Below are 22531 nucleotides of genomic sequence, written 5' to 3' on the forward strand. Positions count from 1 at the left end.
ATGGGGCGTCGTCCAAGATCGGCCCACTTCGGATTCTTTCGGTCACATTCGGCTCCGCGTTCGAAACGCATTCGGTTGATGTTCGGGTTCTTTTTTTTTGGTTCGGTCACGTTCGTTCTTTTTAACGACTTTGCCACCTGGTGGTTGTTACACACAACTAAAACCAAAATTAAGAATCGACTGATAAAAGTTATGAATGCTGGAGGAAACGTCTCTTTCCACAGCTGTTTTTAATTTAAAGTACTTTATTGGGATGATTTTGTTTACACGCAATACACAAAACAAAATAAGTGCAAAAAATATAATAGTTAACATGAAATATGATTAATATAAGATTTAAAGTATTTATAAAAAATAAGTGAAAATAATAATAAAAATATAATATTAAAATTAGTGCCGTCAAACAATTAATCGCATCCAAAATAAAGTTGTTTACATAATATATGTGTGTGTACTGTGTATGTTTATATATATATATATATATATATATATATATATATATATATATATATATATATATATGAAGAGTTTATTTGCAAAAACAGATTTTTTTAAATCTTGTTTTTTTTTAATGTTATCATGTTTTCATTGTGTTTTACTGTGTTAGTTAGCTGTATTATAACTCCAGTTTAATTGAGATTAACTGAAATGCACAATGAAAAAACGTGATTTTTATATAATTTATATTATATATAAATATATATATAATATATTTAAACAATATATTTTTCTTAAATATATTCATGCATGTGTGTGTATTAAATAATAAATATACACAGTACACATATATATGTAACCCTGGATCACAAAACCAGTCATAAGTAGCACGGTTATTTTTTTTAAGCAATAGCCAAAAATATATGTTATGGGTCAAAATGATAAATTCTTCTTTTTATGCCAAAGATCATTAGGATATTAAGTTAAGATCAGGTTCCAAGATATTTTGTAAATGTTCTATTCTAAATATATTAAAACATAATTTTTTATTAGCAATATGCATTTCTAAGAACTTCATTTAGACAACTTTAAAGGTGATTTTCTCAATATTTTGATTTTTTTGCACCCTCAGATTCCAGATTTTCAATTAGTTGTATCTAGGTCAAATATTGTTCTTTCCTAAAAAAACATACATTAATGGAAAGCTTATTTATTTATTTATTTATTGACACATATGACTGGTTTTGTGGTCCAGGGTCACACATTATGTAAGCAAAAACAGTTTTTTTTGGATGCAATTAATCATTTGACAGCACAAATTAAAATATATTTTTTAAAAATATCTGAACTTTTTTTAAACAATTGTTTATTGAATTTTCTTCTGGGAACAGTAATATAAAACAAGAAGTAAAAAAAAAAGAAAAAAAAAAGATACATTTACAAAGAAAAAATAACAATAAAATCGATTTTTTTTTACGAAGATTTTTAGAAAAGATGACACCACATTAAAAGCTGAATGCCATAAATGTACAGTTTTCACATTAGATCCATAAAAGGGTCTCAACTTTTGAATAAAGTTGTACAGTAATATGTTCCACAACAGTGCATGTACTGCCCTCTAGTGGCTATGAAAACAACTCCATCCTTCGAACACGTTTTTTTGTAGAGCTGTCGTATCACGGCATTTTCGGTCATTTATGCATATTTAGTTTTCAATTCTATGTTTTTAGTTTAACTTATAGCACACATAAATGTGAATCACACTTTACATCAGCCTGCGTGTTGCCTGATGTTTTGAATGCGCATAAACAACCTGCCAACGTTGTCGGAGAAGGGGATTTTACAGTGTACCTGTTTATTACAACAGAGTCATAGTTTTGCATGGCAAGCAAGACGGATCCCTTGAGAAATGTACTCCATAGTGGAGATCAAAGGTGTAAAGTGTGGATATCGCTGTGGCTACTGTGGAAATGCAGGAGGTAAAGCTTCATACGGTAAGTGAAGCTGCATGGTATAAAGTAAACACAAAACAACACATAATAACCTTTTCACTTTCATGTATTTTTTTGTGTGAATATAAACAAGGCAAGTTACAGTATTTTGTAAGCTTCCAAAACGATAGTTTTGAATCATAAATGTTTTATAGGTTTTTATGGGGCTTTTACCGCAACAGGAAATCATGTACAGTAGATCAGTGCTTCCAGGCGAAACGCTCATTAATATTAAGTGTATTCTATGACGTTGCTTCCTTGTCTTTTTGGAACGTCCAATCGTGTACCCTCATTAATATTAATAACTGTGTTAGAATTCCAGCGCTCACCCACTAACGGCGGAGTTTCAGCAAGTCGGACCAATCAGAGAACCAGACTGGTCGAACGTCATGCAGCGTAATTAATATTCATAAAGTAGGCCTTTCCAATAGTAGGTTCGTTAATATGTTTCTGGGCGCAGCTGAGAAAGCGTGGAAATGGCAGCGGGTGGATCTTACAGTATAGTGGAGTATTTCGGGGGAGATGACGGCTATCGCTGCGGTTACTGTAAACATGAAAACGGCAATTTCTCCCACGGTGAGTGGATGTTGATCTTATAGCGATGGCTGGTGGTGGTAACGTAAATATTCATTGAGCTGACAGAACAGTTTAGGGAAGCCGGGTTTGACTAACGTAAGCGTTCAACGGTTGGTGAGCATGATTTGTCAAATGTTCAGACGCTTAATAATATTAAAGTTTTACTTACATAGTTCCAAATGGGTCGCCTACAGTATTTCATTGTTTAATCCATTATAACAGCATGATGGTCTCGTTATCTGTGGTGTTTGTGCTGGATAGCAAACCTTGTGAGCTGTCAGCCAAACGTTTCCTCTCATTGAATTGTGTTAGTTTGTAACTTCAAAGAAGTATTTTTAAAAAGAACCTATAAATGCTTTTTTTTATGTGTTTTTGATAGCAGAGGCCTGGTCATGTTTGTTCATCCATGTCTGGACCAGTGATATCCTCATATGTCCTGCTTTTGCAATGGGTTGAACAGTTTAAATCTTTACAGGAACTGTGTGTTGTAACAATGTATTCAAAATGATAATTATGTGCTTATTTGATACAATTTAGGCAATCAAATACAGGTTTAAATGGCAATCTTCTATGCCACAGACCCCCAAATATAATTATCATTGTGTGCTGGACCACCCATCCAAATTTAAACACTTCTATATATTTATTTATGTATTTAAATAGTATTTTGGATCATTTATTTAGTCATGTTTAATCTTTTAAAATATTTTATTTATTTATTCAATTATTTATTTTTCCTTTTTCATATTTTATCTAAACATTTCCATGCCCCCCATAGCGCTCCCTTGCAGCCCCTGCTTGCAGTTTGAAAACCCTTATACTATAGAGTTACAGACAGAAGTCTGGCCAGATGTATCAATTTTTGTATTTCCCAATCTGTAATGAAAAAATGGTCAAGGGAATTGCAAAAGTTTGATGGTCTCGGTCATGGAGATAAGTACTGTCAGTTTGTTTTTACTATAGCCACTGGATAATTTACATCAAAATCTTTCTTGATTCACATTTATAGTGATGGTGATGCTCATGTTGACAGCTCACTGTACAATTGGTGCTAAAAGTGGCAACGTAAGCAGATGAACAGGGATTGCGAGTCTGCTGTGTTGCAATCGTGGGAAAGTTAGGTATAAATAGGGGACAAGCTTGTCTATGAATGAACGTGCTGGAGATGATCTGAATTTGGTAATCTGCTCCATGCCACATAATGTGGAAGACCGGAAGAAGAAAGCGTGCCTCTGATGGTAATCCTACATGGCTGGAAGCCATCATGACGGGACTATTTAGGGACGTTTGATTAGCAACATGCTTTGATTATTATAGTGGTCGTCTTTAACTGATAGGCCACCATAACCTATTTCAATTCTGCCATGTAGGAGAATAGTTTAATTCATTGCCAAAATATTTGAAAGTGAAAGCAAAAACTTAAATCTTTTAAAGTCAGTATGAACATTTGATGCATTTTTTTGTTAAACTGGATATTGAATGAGAAATAATGTTGGACAGGGCTCTGATTTGTTCATTGCAAATATATTTGTGTAAACTGGGTGTTGCGTATCAGAATAAAGCTGAGGTGTTGAAATATAAGAGGGTTTGATTAAAAAAATATGAAGACTTTTTTTGAGTTTGAGTATGAACTCAATAAATCAAAGACATTAATGCATTATCTTGGACTTGGCAGTAGTGCATTAATAGTAATGTGCACTAATGCATCATGAACAATAAGTCTGAGATTGTGAATGGGGTCAATTTTGGTTCCATCCTGACTGTTTGAACAATATAATTTTATCTCTTATTCGCGACGTACTAAAGTGGTGCAAAATGTTACTTTGCAAAGTATACTAAACAGTTACTATAAGTTTGGAAATGCAGGAAAGCTGGTGCTGGATGGACTGGTATAACTATATTGAGGTGAATGACTTGTCATAAACCTTTGATTTTATCACTCTTCACTCAAATGTATGCAATGAGGTTGCATTATGCCAGGCTAATGCTAAAACATTATGGTGCAATGAATACAAGGACACATTTATTAGAATTTAAGTTTATTAAATGTTAGATACAGTATATTTTGAAACCAAAATAACAGTCATATCGTGCTTCCTGTTTTTACATTTCCACATTATGACCACTTACAATAATAATTAAGGTTTCATTTTTTTTTTCTTTAAATTTACACACATGCTTCTAAATACATTTTATGGTTTGCACACATAATTTGTTCTTGTTTGTAAGTGTTTTAATAAGAAAATGTTCTGAGCAGTTGAAGAAAATGATCCAAGTGTTCAATGTGTTTTAGCAGTGCAGTAATAAGTCAGACTGTAGGTTAAATAGCACAAGATGTGGTTTGGGTACTGAGGTCTGCTTTTTAATGGCACAGACTAACCTTTGTGTGTGCCTTTTTTGATGAAGAGACAATGCATTGTTTATAAAATGATTATTCACCTTTTTAATCTTTTTAGGGCTTGTTTCTGGTTTGTTTATATGCCTTAAACAAAATCAGAGGCTATTGTGTTGTGAAAAACAGGTGCCACATTATCAGCTAGATTAATGTACGATAAGTTAGGCAAAAACAAACATCTTTTGTTGTGGCGATCTGACTGATGTCACTTAATGGCTTTTTTTGGATTGTGTCGAGTTGTGTTTTATTGAATTGCCTGTTTTTTTTTTTTTTTTTTTGCTCTGAGAACTATACGCCTTATTCAGCCAGCCGCCATTTTGAATCGAAAACGAGGCTGTGAGGGATAGCAGTCCAGCAGCGCCCACTGTGGCGTATTGTTGCGTACCGGTATGTAGATTGTATAACCGTAAAATAATAGGTAATTTCACATTTTTCCACAGGACAAAGAACTCCAGAAAACGTGGATTGTTCGACAGGACATATAACCTAACTTTCAGGTAACAATATTGCATTTATTTAAGAAAATGACTGTGGAAAGACTGCTAATTTCTAATGTGAGCATGTTTATCTTCCTTTAAACGCTTATACAGAGTTTTTCAAATGATGTTATATAGATTAAAATGCTTAATGGTTTGTGTTAAGAGTCTGCAGCTAGGTCATAAGCGTCTTCCCGACCTTTATTATGAAATTACGATAAAAATGATGTTTTCCTTGTCTAAAGCAAAACAGAAACAAAAAATAATGTTCTGAATATCATTTTGCGATTTTAAAAGGGGTTGACCCCAAACTCTACACGGCAAACTAATTAATAAATGTTATCTTTTGATCGCTTTGCATAAAAATAAACTTTCTACCCACTGTTTTTTGTATGACTTAACATGTTCTCTGAAAGAGGCTTACGATCTAACTGCAGGCTCTTAACACAAACTATTAAGCATGTTAATTTTTAAATTTACGCGATCGCAAGGTTTTCTTTTCGTGAGGTCTTTGAGTTCAGGTAAACACAGACGGAGCTGAACCCTCCTTAAGCTTCCTAATTCCAGTCAGTGTTTTTGAAAAACAATCCTGAGTAAAATGTTAGGAGCACACTCTTGTGTTCTTTGTAATCTATACAAAATGTAGATATTTAGTTTAGTTGTTGTAGTAAAACATAACATTTTAGCTCTGCGTAAACTTTTAAAGGAAGATAAACATGCTCACATTATAAATTAGCAATTAGCCAACCGGCTAGTTTCCACAGTCATTTTCTTAAATAAATGCAATGTTGTTACCTGAAAGTTAGGTCCTATGTCCTGTCGAACTTTAATAATACACATTTTCTGAAGTTCTTTGTCCTGTGGAAATTAGTGAAATTATATTTTCTCTTTATTTTTATGACTAAACAATCTACCTCCCGGTACGCAACAATATGCCACAGTGGGCGCTGCTGGACTGCTATCCCTCACAGCCTCGTTTTCGATTCAAAATGGCGGCAGGCTGAATAAGGCGTATTGCTGAAAGTGAGTGCCTGCTTTTTTCTGGCCTGCATTTTTGGATTTTTTTTTTTTTTAAATTTACAATTTGTTAATTTAGCAGAGGCATTTTTTGAAAGCAATCTTCTTAATAATTATTATTATTTTTTTTTAGAAAAATGTTTAATGTGTTCTATACCTTAAGCCACCTCTAAAATGGATCACAAAATGTAAATTTAAGTAGATTTAAATAAAAAAGTTAAAAGTTAAAAAAAAGTTCCCACTTAAAAATCCTGATTATGTGACCTTGGACCACAAAAGCAGTCTTAAGTAGCACAGGTATATTTGTAGCAACAACCAAAAAATAGATTGCATGGGTCAAAATGATCGATTCTTCTTTTTAATGCCCAAAATCATTAGGATATTAGGTGAAGATCATATTCCATGAAGATATTTTGTAAATGTCCTACCGTAAATAACTTAATTTTAAAATAAATAGTAATATGCATTGATACGAACTTTATTTGGACAACTTTAATGGAAATTTTCTCAGTATTTTGATTTATTTATTTATTTTATTTTTTGCAGTCTCAGATTCCAGATTTTCAGTTAGTTGTATCTTGGCCAAATATTGTCCTATCTTAACAAACCATGCATCAATGGAAAGCTTATTTAGATGATGTATAAATCTCAATTTAAAATAAAAAAAAATGTATCCTTACCACTGGTTTTGTGGTCTACGGTTACATATATGAAATTTGGCTTTTACTTTTGGATTTACATTTTTACCATCATATTTTTCCTTAATCTAGTGCTTTCCCCTTAACTTTTTAAGAGCATGATTTATTTACATTTTTTGTTCTGGTATCATGCATTGCTATTGAAACGTTTGGATTGTGTTATAGCTCAAAATGAACAGAAATTTTAATAGTAACAAGTCTTAACTGATATGCACAACCATATCTGTTGAGCACATCAAAAGAAGCATTAGCACCCCCTTGTGTTCTTTCCGAAAATTTACCAATAGCCTGTTTTGCTGTTTTCATTTCATGTCAGTTTTAAGTAAATATTATAGAAATAATATTATATGCATATTTATCAAGTGTTAGCCAATATCACACTTATATCAGCCTGCCTCTTGTTTTCGATATTGGTTTTGCCATTTTGCATTGACAAATGTAAACCAGTCTCTCATATGCATCTTTAATAAAATGTCTCGTCAGTATTGTACAATTTGTGCTTTTAGTCCACACGTAAGGGAAAGGAGTCTCTTTAATCTGTAATTCTGTTTTCCTCAGTGTTTACATTAAATGTGTTATAGCTCAATCCAGATAATAAGACATCTTAACCCTTCAGCCAAAAAACTGAGGATTCTCGAAGCTCTGAGGACTGATGTCCTTGTGTGGGAGCTTGATTCTCCATGACGTCAAAAGGAAGCATTTTCCTTTCTGAAGTGTGTCTCAGAGCTGACAGTGGTCCATTTGAGGCTCGCTGTGTCTCATATCTACAGTACACATGGATATAACACGGGAATCAGATGCCCTCTTGTTGTGGTTCTTCATCCATGCACGCACAGCTTCTTAAGTGTTCAAATGTGACCCTGGACCCAAAACCAGTCATAAGGTTAAATTTTACAAAACTGAGATTTATACATCATATGAACGCTCAATAAATAAGCTATTTGAGATACGTCTATTTGAAAATCTGGAATCTGAGGGTGCAAAAAAATCAAAATACTGAGAAAATCACCTTTAAAGTTGTCCAAATTAAGTTCTTAACAATGCATATTGCTAATCAAAAATTACATTTGCATATATTTACAGTAGGAACTTTACAAAAAATCTTCATGGACCATGATCTTTACTTAATTTTCTAATGATTTTTGGCATAAAAGAAAAATATACCCCAGCGACTTAAGACTGGTTTTGCGGTCCAGGGTCACAAATGATCGTGCATGTCGTTATTTAAGAGGCTTATCCTGATAAGTTGTGTTGTAAATGTTGCACTTAAAATGCTGTTATTCTCTCTCTAGGCATGTGGTCCCATACTATGACAGTGCAGGACTACCAAGATCTCATCGACAGAGGCTGGAGAAGGTGCTGATGTATTTTATTGTCCGACCTCTGAACTACGTCTTTTGTAGTATAGTCTGATGACTTTAAATCATGTGCCACATAAAGAGATTTTCTTGCATAATGTCTCAGCAGGAAACACTATTACACATGAACAGGATGCAGTAGTCTGGTCAGTGTAATGAGCTTAACACAGTGACTGATTCAGACACACTCCCTGAGCTGTCTCATAGACCTCTTACAACAAGACAAATGGGTTTTCTTGCACTTCACAAGCAAGCTGCCTGAGTTTCTTAAAGATGAAGTGATTCAAGTCAACATTAAACCACATTTCAGAGCATTTTTCTGGATGTGATGTGATCTGTTTGAGTGAAGCAGGATATTTTCAGCAAGAAAAATGTACATTTTCAAATGAGTGTCATAGGGCCAACAAGTGTACAATATCAGGTTTAATTTTTAGAAATTGTTAAATAATTTAAATGATAAAACATGTTTATTTAAAATAAATGATCATTTATTGCAAGACAAGTTGTGAGTTTTAATGTACAGTTAGTAGTGAGCTTTGTATAAACAGCAATTTATCATTCTTTTTTTTGTAGAAGTGGCAAATATGTTTACAAGCCTATTATGAATAAGACGTGCTGCCCACAATACACCATCAGGTAAATGAGTTTTTATGATTATGTACAATTTGTTGGAAGCAACATGTGAAATATGTGACCCTGGACCACAAAACCAGTCTGAAGTGGCACAGATATATTTGTAGTAATAGGCAAAAATACATTGTATGTGTCAAAATTCTCTATTTTTGTAAGATTATTAGGATATTAAGTGAAGATCATGTTCCATGAAGATATTTTTTAAATTTCCTACCATAAATATTTCAAGACTTAAATTTTATTATTAAAATGCATTGCTTAGAACTTCATTTGGACAACTTTAAAAGCGATTTTTTCAATATTTATATTTTTTCGCACCTTCAGATTTCAGATTTTCAAATAGTTGTTTCTCAGCCAAATGTTGTCCTATCCTAACAAACATGCATCAATGGAAACCTTATTTATTTAGCTTTCATTAAAAAATGACCCTTATGACTGGTTTGTGGTCCAGGGTCACATATGTTATGTCTTTTTTCGCTCTCTTTATATATTAATATGCTGTTGTGCTTGTTTTGTGAAGGTGCCATGCTTTGAACTTTCATCCGTCAAAGACTCACAAAAAGACCTTGAAGAAGGTGAACAAGTTCCTCTCCAAAGGAGAGATGCCAGTAGAGAAGCAAGACGAAGGACATGAAGGTGAGCTATTTACTGGATATCAAGTTGGGCCTAACATTTGCAAAGATATAGCATAAACCACACACATGTGTCATGAAGCTGGATGCTATGTTGAATGTTTATTTTATCTCTGTTTTGTGAACTAATTTGAAAAAGCTCTTTATTTCTTACTAACATGTGATAAAACATGTGATTTGCATGCTTTCCACAAACTGAAGAGGCCACATTATTTACATTTGAGCTTGAGCTGATCATTAAATTCAGTATTTATCTTAAGTTATGAATTAGCTCTGATATGGCTTAAATGTTTATTTATTTTTCCAATAGAGGATTCATAATTTCAGCACTGAAAAAGCAGATTCAAAATGAATTCGAGAACAATTAATCATATTTATTTACCGTATATACACAATATAACAAAACAGTACAAATATATTTTTACTTAAACATTTTAGTGTTCATTGCCATTCAGAAGTTTGGGATCTTTAGGGTTTTTAATGTTTTTATGGTAATCAAGGCTGTGTTTATTTGATCAAAATATTATTACAATGTAAAATACTGTTTTTCTATTTTAATATACATTAAAATCTAATTTATTCCTGTGATCAAAGCTGAATTTTCAGCATCATTACTCCTGTCTTCAGTGTCACATGAGCCTTCAGAAATCATTCTAATATGCTGATTTATTATCGGTGCTAATAACAGTTGTGCTGATTAATATTTTTCCCGGATTCTTTGGTGAATAAAAAGTTCAAAAGAACAGCAGTTATTTAAAATAAAAATCTTTTCTAACAATATACACTACGTTTGGGGAAATTAGAAAGAAATTAGTACTTTTATTCAGCAAGGATGTGTAAAATTGATAAAAAGTGATAGCAACGACTTGTATTGTTAGAAAAGATTTCTAGTGAATAAATGCTGTTCTTTTTAACTTTTTATTCATCAAAGAATCTTGAAAAAAGTATCACAGGTTCTAAATAAATTTCTGAAGGATCATGTGACACTTAAAATGAGAGTAATGGCTGATTAAAATTTAGCTTTGCTTCACAGGAATAAATTATATTTTAAAGTACATTCAAATAATAAAAAAAAACTTTTATGTTGTAATAACATTTACATTTGACAATATTACTGTTTTTCCCCTGTATTTTTGATCAAATAAATGCAGCCTTGATGATCATAAGAGACTTCTTTAAAAACATTAGTCTTACTGATCCCAAACCTTTTGAACGGCAGCGTATGTACAATACACTGACAAATGATGATACAAACAAATAATTGAATCAGAGTTCGAAATCTATTCAATGAAATTGACAGTTTGAGTTAATTTAAAGAAATCAAACTTACCAACTATAATGCTGTCTTTCCTGCTATATTGTCCAGTTGCCCAATTTGAGTCAGTTTAAGAAGAGTTGCATCCCCAAACCATTGTTTTCTACAGATATAGCCTCTGCTCTGTCTGATTCTTATATCTTGTGGTCTGGTCTGATTTGGTTTGGCGTCCCAGGTTTGTTAGAAGATATCAAAGGTCGTCTAAAGCCCTTCTCTTCCATACTTCAGAGGACAGTGGCTATAGCTGCAGAGAAAACCCAGTCGTTTTTGTCAGGTGCGCTTTCTGTGCTGTAGGCCAGACATTAACCAGCCACCCATATTGTGATATCTCACCCGTATTTCGCAGTTTTCTTCTCCTATTGTCTTTTTGTACATATTTTGCGTTTCTTGTGCATGATTTATTTGTGCGGTGTTGTGTATAATACATTTTGTTAGGGTTTATGAAGTAAAATTGTGCCTGCGACTACAGTCTCTTCCCTGTCGAGACCCATTTCATACCATTTAAACATGCAAATATAAAACTTGTGAGAGTGTGTATGTACATGCAACCAATTTTGGTTTTCTTTTCAAATGAGTTGAACGCTTTTATGGTCGTAAGTAGAAGTGTGAGTTGAGTGAATCCCAGTGGTTGACTGTATCAGAGTCACTATGAATGTAGTTATCTTAAATGTGCATGTGTGATTCTCTAGGAGAGCCCATGGACTCTGTGCATGAAGAAGGTGTTCAACCACCTCCTCAAGAACCTCTAAAAATAGACCACAGTGAAGTACAGGACACCACCACCAGCCCAGACACAGACACCACCAACTCAACAGCACCAACAACGCCTAGAGAAGATGCAGCGCCTGCCCCAGCGGAGAAAACCCCTAATGTTACACCCAAACCAGGTCAGTCTCATAGAATATGCATCTTTTACATGTCAGTATTTACAGTTGAACTCTACAATATAATTACTTTACCAAAATAAGAGAGATTATACAGAATGCATGTTATTTGTTTTATTTAGTGTTGACCTGAATAAGATGTGTACATATAGTCCACAGGAGAAATAATAGTTGAATTTATAAAAAATGACCCCATTCAAAAGTTTACATACACTTGATTCTTAATTCTGTGTTGTTACCTGAAAGATCCACAGCTGTTTTTTTTTGTTTAGTGATAGTTGTTCTTGAATCCCTTGTTTGTCCTGAACAGTTAAATGGCCTGCTGTTCAGAAAAATCCTTCAGGTCCCACAAATTAAATTTTGTGTGTTTGAACCTTTTCCAACAATGACTGTATGATTTTGAGATCCATTTTCTCACACTGAGGACAACTGAGGGACTCATATGCAACTATATCAGAAGGTTCAAGATGTGTACATTTTGTCTTTGCCTAAATATCATATTTTTTTTCTTTATGTACTGCCCTTCAGAAGCTAAAGAAGATCCTTGCATGTTTTCCATAAAACAAAATAATTCAAATTTACCCTGATCTTCAAATTCAAAGTTCAAATTCAGAATCTTTTGACTTCAACTGTATACTTATCTATACATTTTATAGTCTTATGAGCTTTAAGTGGACAGTTCACCCAAACCGATAAATTGTGGGTGAACTATCTCTTTTAGTACAAAATAACTTGGTTATTTGTTCTTTGTGAGTTTGATTCAGTGAGTGAGTCTTTAGACTGATTCACCAAAAACAGACAATTTTTTTTTAAAGTGTTCTTGATCAATTGATTAGAAATAATTTATCAGATGTAAATTACATTTGAATCCTTCTAAGTTGCTGTTGTGTGCAACTAAAGGTCCTCACAACAGAAAGATGTTTTGTCTTGTTATTTTGTTATTTTACATTTTATTTTGCATTTCTCATTCTGTCTTTCTCATTACATTTAGTTCAGACTGACAACTTGCATTTCTTGCATGCTAAAGGTCTTTAGCCTTGGTGTTGTTGAATCAGTTGCAGCAATGGAAACATTGTCAGAAAATCATAGTACATTGACCTATACACTGATTCAGAGTCCTACAAACCATTAAAGGGTTAGTTCACCCAAAAATGAAAATTCTGTCATTAATTACTTGCCCATTTTGTTCCAAACCTGTAGTACCTTTGTTCATCTTCAGAACACAAATTAAGATAATTTTGATGAAATCCGAGAGCTCTCTGACCCTCCATAGACAGCAAGGGTCCTTCCACATTCAAGGCCCAAACAGGTAGTAAGGACATTGTTAAAATATTCCATGCGACATCAGTGGTTCAATCATAAGGAAGTGGTTCTTAAATCTTATTCAGATGCAAATAAAAATAGTTTAATCAAGAGCAGCTAGTGATTCAGTCTTTTCTTTTAACGTTTGATTAACATTGAGACGGGTAATGCATAACTGTAATGCATGGATCTAATATAATGTTACAGGTCAGATTTTTCCAACTAGCCAGTCAGCGCGATCGTTTTGTTTTCATCAACATGGGTTTGAAAATCATATTTTACTGGTTTGGACACTGAGGACAACTGAGGGACTCATATGCAACTATTACAGAAGGTTCAAACAATCACTGATGCTTCAGAAGGAAACACGATGTATTAAGAGCCAGGGGTGTAAACTTTTGAACAGAATGAAGATGTGTGCATTTAGTCTTGCTTTGCCTAAATCTTAAGCACACGCTTTGCAAATGTCAGTCAGCGTGATAGTTTTGTTTTCATCAACATGGGTTTGAAAATCATATTTCACTGGTTTGGACTCATGTCATCGAGAATTCGATATGAATATTCAAAAAGCTGGAATGCTGTGCTTTCCAACAATAGACCTCCAACTTGTGGTAAGAAGCAGCAGTTGTCCAGAAGTGAGCAGAGAAAAAGCATACAAATAAAGATCATTTTAGATGTTTTAATTACTATTTGGAGCATCATTTTTGTGAAAACCTTAAATTCGACCAAAACTGACATTTTCACTTCTGCTCTGATTTTGTATATTTGTGATAAAATGCCATGAGATTATATTAAGGTCTCGGAATCACACTGAAAATTGCTTATATAATTTATCCAGCTTTTTCTAGACCGTTGGAACTTGGTTTTAAGTGTGTCGGTAAGAAATAACAGTTTACATTTCCAGGCATTCATTTTGCCAATATTTGTAATAATCCAGCGAGATTTTTGTTTGCACAAGGAGCCAGACAACAGCCAGTGCTCCACACAGAGATCTGATGAAGAAACAGAACAAACTGAGACAGACTAAATCCAGAACTGTGGCAACATCTCCAAAATGCTTCAAGAGACCTACCTGCAAAACTACAGCACTGTTAAAAGTTTTAGGCACTGAAAATGCTGTATGTCATAAATTGATTTTCTTTATCAATCAACTTCTATTAACTAAATGAAATCAACATTTGGTGTGACCATCCTTTGAATTTAAAGCAGCTTTTGCCCTAGGAGCACTTGCACATAGTTTTAGCGCTTAGGTCTCCTAACGCATCTTGGAGACATTGCCACAATTCTTCTGGATTTAGTCTGTCTCAGTTTGTTCTGTTTCTTCGTGTCATTCCAGACAGACTGTGTCTGTCTCTGTGTGGAGCACAGACTCCTTGTGCAAACAAAAATCTCACTGGATTATTACAACTAATAGCAAAATTAATGTTTGGAAATGTAAACTGATATTTCCTACTGACACGCGGCTAAAGCAAAAGATAGAAAGAACTGACTTGAAACCATTTTTAGCTGGTGACAATACTGGTGTTCTACTCATTTTGGCCAGCACTGTAATTAACCCCTTCAGAAAGTTGACAACCACTGCATTTAGGGGACCTATTATTATTAAAGTCATCTGGGTTGAAAAATAGAACCAGTTCTGAATAAGAACCAGTTGTCAATTCCTAAACAGACTTTTAATTGAAAGACATTCCTCTCAGGAACACTAGAGGGCAGCATGCGTTCAGAAATAAATGTGGCATCTCCTGTGGGGATATTGATCATTTTTTTCTTTCATCCAGTCACGTCTGTTCGAGTCATCTGTAAAATAATAACTTTCCACATCAAACAAAATTTCAGGATTTGAAATTTCAATAGAAATTGTATTCCGCTTTGTTAGCTTTGAGCCCAAACGTATAATAAATTCCCTGTAGACTTGAGGCACAAGAACCGTACATCTCTGAATATAAGTTATAGACAAATTATAAAGTCTCATACATCTACAGGCCCCTGGAATGAGCGCCCCCACAGAACGCTCCAGAAATAGTAAGGATTTATAGAGGCTCCCAAAAGGAGGAGAAAACTCTTGCACTCTCCATCTCCAAACGGAAACCACCTGGTGACAAATTTATCGCAGCGTGCTTTATGACCATCTTTACGTCTGAGTTATGTCTGTTGTTAGCGTTGACGCAGCCTGAGCTAAATGACTGATTCCACACAGGAGGTTAACACTCTGGTTATAAACAACAGAATCTGTGAATGGTTTCTCTGGACATTTGAGCTGAACGGAATGGAGCGACTACATGTGAACAGGCTTAGACCTTCCCTCGTAATTCATGCTAATGAGAAACAAAGAAAGAACAATTAAAACTAGATTGTTTTATGACCCTGCCAAACTCTGCAGACTGTATTAAGTGGTTGCTTAGGTCTTGCACTAAAAGAGATTTCGATTTTGATTTCTGAGTGCTTCAGCTTTGTGTGTTTGTGTGTTGACTGTGCCAGTAAAGGCTGGTCCAGGTAGTAAAAGTGTTTCTCTTCTCCACGCCCCACTATTCCTCTTTCCATATGTTTTCCTCTCATAAAGGAGTGTGCCAGCTCTAATTCACCCCGGCCCTGACTCATCCCCACAGAGCAAATATACCTTCCTCTGTCCCCTCAGGGAGTGTGTGTGTGTGTATGTAGGAGTGGTTGCATCTGAAGGAATGTGTCTTTGAGTTTCTACTGCATGTACATTAGCGTGCACAACTGTATATGTGCGTCCATGGGTCCTCAAGGAAAGGCAGTTCTGGACTTTTTACGAACTGTTAACTGCTAGAGAGGGAGAACGTGTCTTCCGCAGGAACAGATCTGTCAGAGTTTATCTCTCCCTTGCACACAACGGGCCGCTCGCAACTGCGCGTGTTTATTGCTGAAGGTCTGTGTGACCTCAGTGCAATCCGGTCAGTGTTTCTAGTCAAACGTGAAAGTATTCAGTGTTTATAGGTCAGCGTTTGACCGTGACCCATTTAATTAGTCAATAAACAGTCTGCACTGTATTTTCTCACTTGATTCAATAGTATGCATGTTTGTAGTAAAGCCTTTGTGTGTAATGCATTATAAAAGTAGTTTTAGTGCATTAATTGTGCATTGGAATACACCTTATAATGCATTGTATGATTTTACAAATAATACATATCTTTTTATTTTTACACCTTTTGGAAGTATAATGCATTAAAATATATTATAATGCATTTTAACTTTGGTTATAATTATTTAAAAAAAGATACAATGCATTACAGTGTACATTATGAATGCCTTTATAATACATTATACATAAAGACTGCTATGTTACTATATACATTTTATAATTATAAATTATTATAAATATAATTATGAATTACTATATAGTTTAAATATACAAAAAATATTTTAATAATAATAATTATTAATATTATTGTTATTATCATTTAAATACACTACCAGTCAAAAATTTTTAATGTTTTTTTTCTGCTCACAAAGCCTGCATTTATTTGTTCCAAAATACAGTAAAAGCAGTAATATTGTAAAATATTTTTACTATTTAAAATAACTGCTTTCCATTTGAATATATTTTAAAATGTAAATTATTTTGTTGATCAAAGCTAAATATTCAGCATCATGACTTCAGTCTTCAGTGTCACATGATCCTTCAGAAATCATTTTAATATGCTGATTTGCTGTTCAAGAAACATTTGTTTTATTAAAGCTTTGCTTGAAGTCAGTTTTTAGGAAATAAATTATATAAATTAATACTTTTATTTAGCACGGATGCTTTAAATTGATCAAAAGTTATGATGAAGACATTTACTGTATAATGTTACAAAAGATTTCTATTTAGGATAAATGCTGAAAATATTCTACTCAGCTGTTTGCAACATAATAACAATATTAATAATAATAATAATAATAATGTTTTCTAAGCAGCAAATCAGAATATTAGAATGATTTCTAAAGGAGTAATGATGCTAAAAATTCAGCTTTGAAATCACAGAAATAAATTAAATTTTAAAATATATTCAAATAGAAAACAGTTATTTTAAATAGTACAAATATTTAAAAAAAATACTTTTTTTTGCTGTACTTTGGATCAAATAAATGCAGGCTTGGTGAGCAGAAGAGACCTCTTTAAAAACATTAAAAATCTTACTGTTCAAATGCAGTGCATTTCTTCTGTGAAGTACAAAAGATTATATTTTGAGTGTATGAGTGTTTTTTTTTTTGTTCATACAATGAAAGTCAATGGGGTCCAAAGTTGTTTAGACTCCAAATGTCTTACATGTTGGACTGCTCCTTCAAAAAGATTTTCCCTGCTTTATTTGCCTTGCTTTTGTAAGGTGTTTTTTTTTTTTTTTTTTTGTAAAGCTGTTTTGGAATCAGATGTGTTCTGAAAAGTCTAATATTTTTAAGTGAGTTGAATTGCAATTGCGTCATTAACATAACACTGTTGTAACCAGGAAGAAAGTGATAAAGTGACAAGTGATTAAAAATCCAGTGTGTTTGTACTAGGAACCACGAACCCCTGTCAGCCGTGTCAAGGGTTTTCTTAATGTGTGCTTGAGTTGAGTAGTGTGTAGATGCATTCATATGATACACTACTGTATTATAACCAGACAGCACCATACCAGCTCTGATCTATTCAGCGTTTAGTTAAACAGTACGAGTTACAGAACGCAGGCTGTCTTTGTCCTGGATCCGGCCTAGCGTCTGCTCTAGCTCTCTCTCTCGTGTTTACTCTGGTTTGGAGGAAAGCCATTCGACATCTCTATCATCCCTTTGCCGTATTTACAACCCTGGCCGGAAACATTCCCTCCTCTAAGTCAACTAGAGGTATTAACAGGAAAAGAGGAAAGAATGAATGTTAAGAAAGAGCTAATTGTCTCAATGACTCTGGCTCTTTGTCGGAGGAAGTCGCAGAGCAGCGCTCGGAGGTCTTGTAGGAGGTCCCACGTCTCATGCGAAGCGTGTAAAGGCCAGATTTATTTGAGGAAAGTGTAAATAGTCTGTTATCAATGTGCTTTTTAAAGCTGGTCCAAATCTGCGCTTTGTGCTGGAAGTGTAACTAACACGCTGCATCCGGTTAATGCTGCACTTCTAAGACGTCTAGAGTTTATTGTAGTATTAAATTCAAGAAAGAAAGTAAACAGTGTTTTTATGTTGTTCGTGGGTGAATCACTTGAAACTTGTCCAGGTCATATTTCTTTAGAACATTTTTATTTATTTTTTTGCATTGGGCTAGTATTTTAATGACAAGTAAACCCATTTTCTTTTTGAAAATGAAATGAAAATGAATGTAATATTTCATTGTTATAATGAAATATAATTTAAATGTTTTATGTCTGTAAGAATTTTCTTTTGTGTGTTTTTTGAAAGAAATCTCTTCTGCTCACCAGGGCTGAATTTATTTGTCCAAAAATACAGGAAAAAAATTATTATTGTGAAATGTCAAATAACTGTTTGATTTCTATTTAATTTTATTTAAAAATATAAATAATATATAAATAATTGTAATGTAATTATAAAATGATTATTGTCAATGTTGAGTACTGCTTAATATTTTTGTAGAACCTATAAACATTTTTTTATCAATAGAAAGTTCAGAAGAACAGCATTTAATAAGTCTTTTTAAACATTTATACAGCATTACTAATATTATTACTGATATTAATATATTTACTGTCCCTTTTGATCAGTTTAATGTACCCTTCCTGGGAATAAAACAAAATAAAATAAAATAAAATAATCCTTCTCTAAACTTTAAATTGTGAAGTGTTCATCATGGGAGTATTTGTTGGGCTGACTTTAATTAAATTTTTATTTATTTATTTATTTTAGCATTTTGGCAATATTTTAATGACTATTAAACTTATTTTATTTTTGAAAATGAAAGTAAAATGAACTTAATCTTTCATTGTTATAATGAAATATAATTTAAATGTTTGTGTCTGTAAGGTTTATTTATTTTTGTTGTGCTGAATATATTTGACTAGAAATACAGTAAAAACCGTAATATTGTGAAATATTATTGCAATGTCAAATAACTGTTTTCTATTTGAATATATTTTAGAATATATTTATTATTTATGAATTTTCCGTATCATTACTCCAGTCTTCAGTGTGACATGATCCTTCAGAAATAATTTTATTATGCTGATTTGATTCTATTGATTTTTTTGATCAATAGAAAGTTCAGAAAATCAGCACTTATTTGAAATAAAAATCTTTTAAGATCTTTTTTAACATTAAGCAATATTACTAATATTACTAATTTACTGCTATATTAATATATTTACTGTCCCTTTTGATCTGTTTAATGTACCCTTGCTGGGAATAAAATAAAATAAAATATAAAATCATACTCTAAACTTTAATTGTATTTTAAAGCGTTCATCGTGGGAGTATTTGACTCTAAAAAAAAATTTTCGCAGTAGTAAAAAATGACAGTAATGATAATCATCACAAAGCAAAAAAATGAGTTTTAAAAACAGCCTTTCCTTTCTTTATGTAAATACATAATTTCTTATTTTAATTGCTTTTAATTTGATTTATATGCTTCTGACAGCTTTTATGAGATGCACTTCACTTTGCTCCTTGTATCTCGGATGGGTTGATGGCAGGCGGGCTGGCTGACGCTCGGCGGCGGCTGGCACAAGGACAGGCAGGAAATGGCTCTGCTTTCCTTATTGCTCCAAACAGGATGTCGGCGTGTAAACTGTTGACATGGGATGCCGGGAGCACTCCGAGGGGCTGGCGTCGGTCCAGGGAGATTGAGGGAGGGGGGATAGAGAGTGAGAGAGAAAGAGGGAGTGAGCAGGTTATTGTACTCTATACACAGATATACACTGCCAAAGTTCAGAATGCATTATCACACATAAACTGTTTAGCTTGCACAGTCCAACAGACGAATCGGGTTTGTTCTTGACCGCTAGAACAGGATGTGAAGCATTTCATTTTGCACTTCTGGTGTCAAATATTCGTGTCTGTTTTTGTAATTGCGAGCTAATCAGTTTAAAATTGCCCTCTAGTTTCCAGAAACTTTAGCAAATGCATTGCAATACCCAGGCAAGCATTCTAAAATCAAAGCAGCAAGTTTTGCACCACTCAAATTATTCTTTGAAATTGAATTACTGTAAAATCCAATAGTTTACCTTACTTAGATTTACTTAGTTGCTATACTTACTAGGTTTTATTACGTCACAGCTACTTACAAGGCAAATAAAACAACTTACTGCTTTGAGTAACGCTTACATGAAATATTCAAGTAGCCACAAAGGAACCAACAACATTAATAAATCAGTGAGAGGCAGCAGTGCACTAATATGTTGGTAGTGTGCAAAATAACAACAGAAGATGAAGAAAAGAAACATTTTTGAGCTGGGGCAATTCTTAATAGACTTTTCACTCATTTCATCCATGTCTGCAGTTATCTTTCTTTCACTAGTTTTCCAAAGTCATCTTGAATGTTGAACTTTCAATACAACTGAAATATTTGAGAGAGCATCACATAAGCTGACTTTATAAATTGATGTTGATTTAAAAAAAATAAAAAAAATAAAACTTGCTTAGTGATTAGTGTAAATTATATAATAGATAAAAAAATAGAATAAAAAAAGAAAAAGCAAGCTAGTGTTAGAGGCCTAAAAATAGATAGATAGAATACAACAAGAACAGAGAGTCTAGTGTTCGTTTTTTTTTTTTTTTTAAGAAAAAGCAGTAAGTAAATGAGTAGAGTATAAAAGTCTAAAATACAGTCAGGGACATCAACACAATTCTAACATTTTTGGCCACCACAATGGATTTGAAATGAAATGAACAAGATGTGCTTTAACTGCAGACTGTCAGCTTTAATTTGGTGAACAAATCAGGTGAACGGTGAAGGAATTACAACAGTTTGCATATGTGCCTAAATCAAACTTTCACTTTTTTAATACTTGGTTGCAAATCCTTTGCAGTCAATTGCAGCCTGAAGTCTGGAATGCATAGACATCACCAGACGCTGGGTCTCATCCCTGGTGATGATCTGCCAGGACTCTACTGCAACTGTCTTCAGTTCCTGCTTGTTCTTGGGGCATTTTCCCTTCAGTTTTGTCTTCAGCAAGTGAAATGCATGCTCAGTCGGATTCAGGTCAGGTGATTGACTTGGCCATTGCATAACATTCCACTTCTTTCCCTTAAACTCTTTGATTGCTTTTGCAGTATGCTTTGGGTCATTGTCCATCTGCACTGTGAAGCACCGTCCAATGAGTTCTGAAGCATTTGGCTGAATACTTTGCTGTTCGGATTGAGTTGGGCAGGTCATTCCACCAGGAGGGTCCATTTAATGTGAAAGTGATTTTGTGCCTCTTTGGGATGGCACAATAATGCACCGTTCACTTGCAGAACGCAAGCTTCTAGAGGTCACATAAGTCTGAAGTAAATGTAGGTAAAGGGGTGCAGAGCCAGTGGTGGTTATGCATGCAAACATTAATGCCTTGAATTTTATGCGAGCAGCTATTGGTAGCCAGTGCAAATTGATGAAGAGAGGTGTGACGTGCGTTCTTTTTGGCTTGTTGAAAATAATTTTTCTCAATTTTGGATCAATTGTAATGGTTTGATAGAACTGGCTGGAAGACCTACCAAAAGAGCATTGCAATAATCCGGCCTGGACAGAACAAGAGCTTGAACAATGACTTATGAAGCATGTTCCGAAGAAAGGGCCTGATTTTCCTGATGTTGAATAAAGCAAATCTGCAGGACTGGGCAGTTTTAGCAATTGTGGTCTGAGAAAGTCAGAATTCACACCAGAACTATAACGATAACAATACAGGGCAACGATATTGTTGGGATCACTTTTAGAATGATTTTTTTTTTACAGCTGATGAATGATAAAACACTGACAGTTAATCAGACTTTATTCAAATTTAAGGAGCTTGCGCATTTGAAATAGCAGGCAATATTGTAGAGAAGCAAACAGAGTAACATAAAACATAAAATTACCTCAGGAATTCAGCACTAATTTGGACAACATTGTCTTGCCTCCTTTGAAGTTGCAGTAGAAAAGAGTACATATTGTTTTTATTCCACTGTATTGACTACGTTAGAGATCAGATAGTTTACGCTAGATTCAGTGTTTAGATGCACTCGAAACGTGCGTGCTGAGGACATCTACTGGTTGAAGTCGTGTAAATGCAAAAAAAAAAAGACAGTTATCGTTCACTGGTGTTGATGTAAATATAGTTATCATTGTATTTATAGTTATCGTTATTGTTCTTGGTGCGAACGGGCCTTTATGGTTGATGTGCCTAACTGAATGGTAAAATTGTGATGAAATGATGGGTTTTAATAGA

General features: G+C 33.8%; 1 protein-coding gene across 1 annotated transcript in view; it reads left to right on the forward strand.

The window, feature by feature from the left end:
• The first annotated feature begins 2374 nt into the window (after window positions 1–2374).
• Window positions 2375–22531, forward strand: part of LOC141325837 (arginyl-tRNA--protein transferase 1) — a 124766-nt gene continuing 104609 nt past the window's right edge. Inside the window, exons 1-6 of the mRNA XM_073834567.1 lie at window positions 2375–2504; window positions 8383–8446; window positions 9022–9084; window positions 9602–9717; window positions 11204–11302; window positions 11718–11915. Coding sequence (XP_073690668.1) covers window positions 2405–2504; window positions 8383–8446; window positions 9022–9084; window positions 9602–9717; window positions 11204–11302; window positions 11718–11915 — 640 coding nt within the window. The 5' untranslated portion in view covers window positions 2375–2404. The remainder of the gene's footprint in view (window positions 2505–8382; window positions 8447–9021; window positions 9085–9601; window positions 9718–11203; window positions 11303–11717; window positions 11916–22531) is intronic.

The sequence above is a fragment of the Garra rufa genome, chromosome 2 (genome assembly GCF_049309525.1).
Source record: "Garra rufa chromosome 2, GarRuf1.0, whole genome shotgun sequence".
In the NCBI taxonomy this organism is placed as follows: Eukaryota; Metazoa; Chordata; class Actinopteri; order Cypriniformes; family Cyprinidae; genus Garra; species Garra rufa.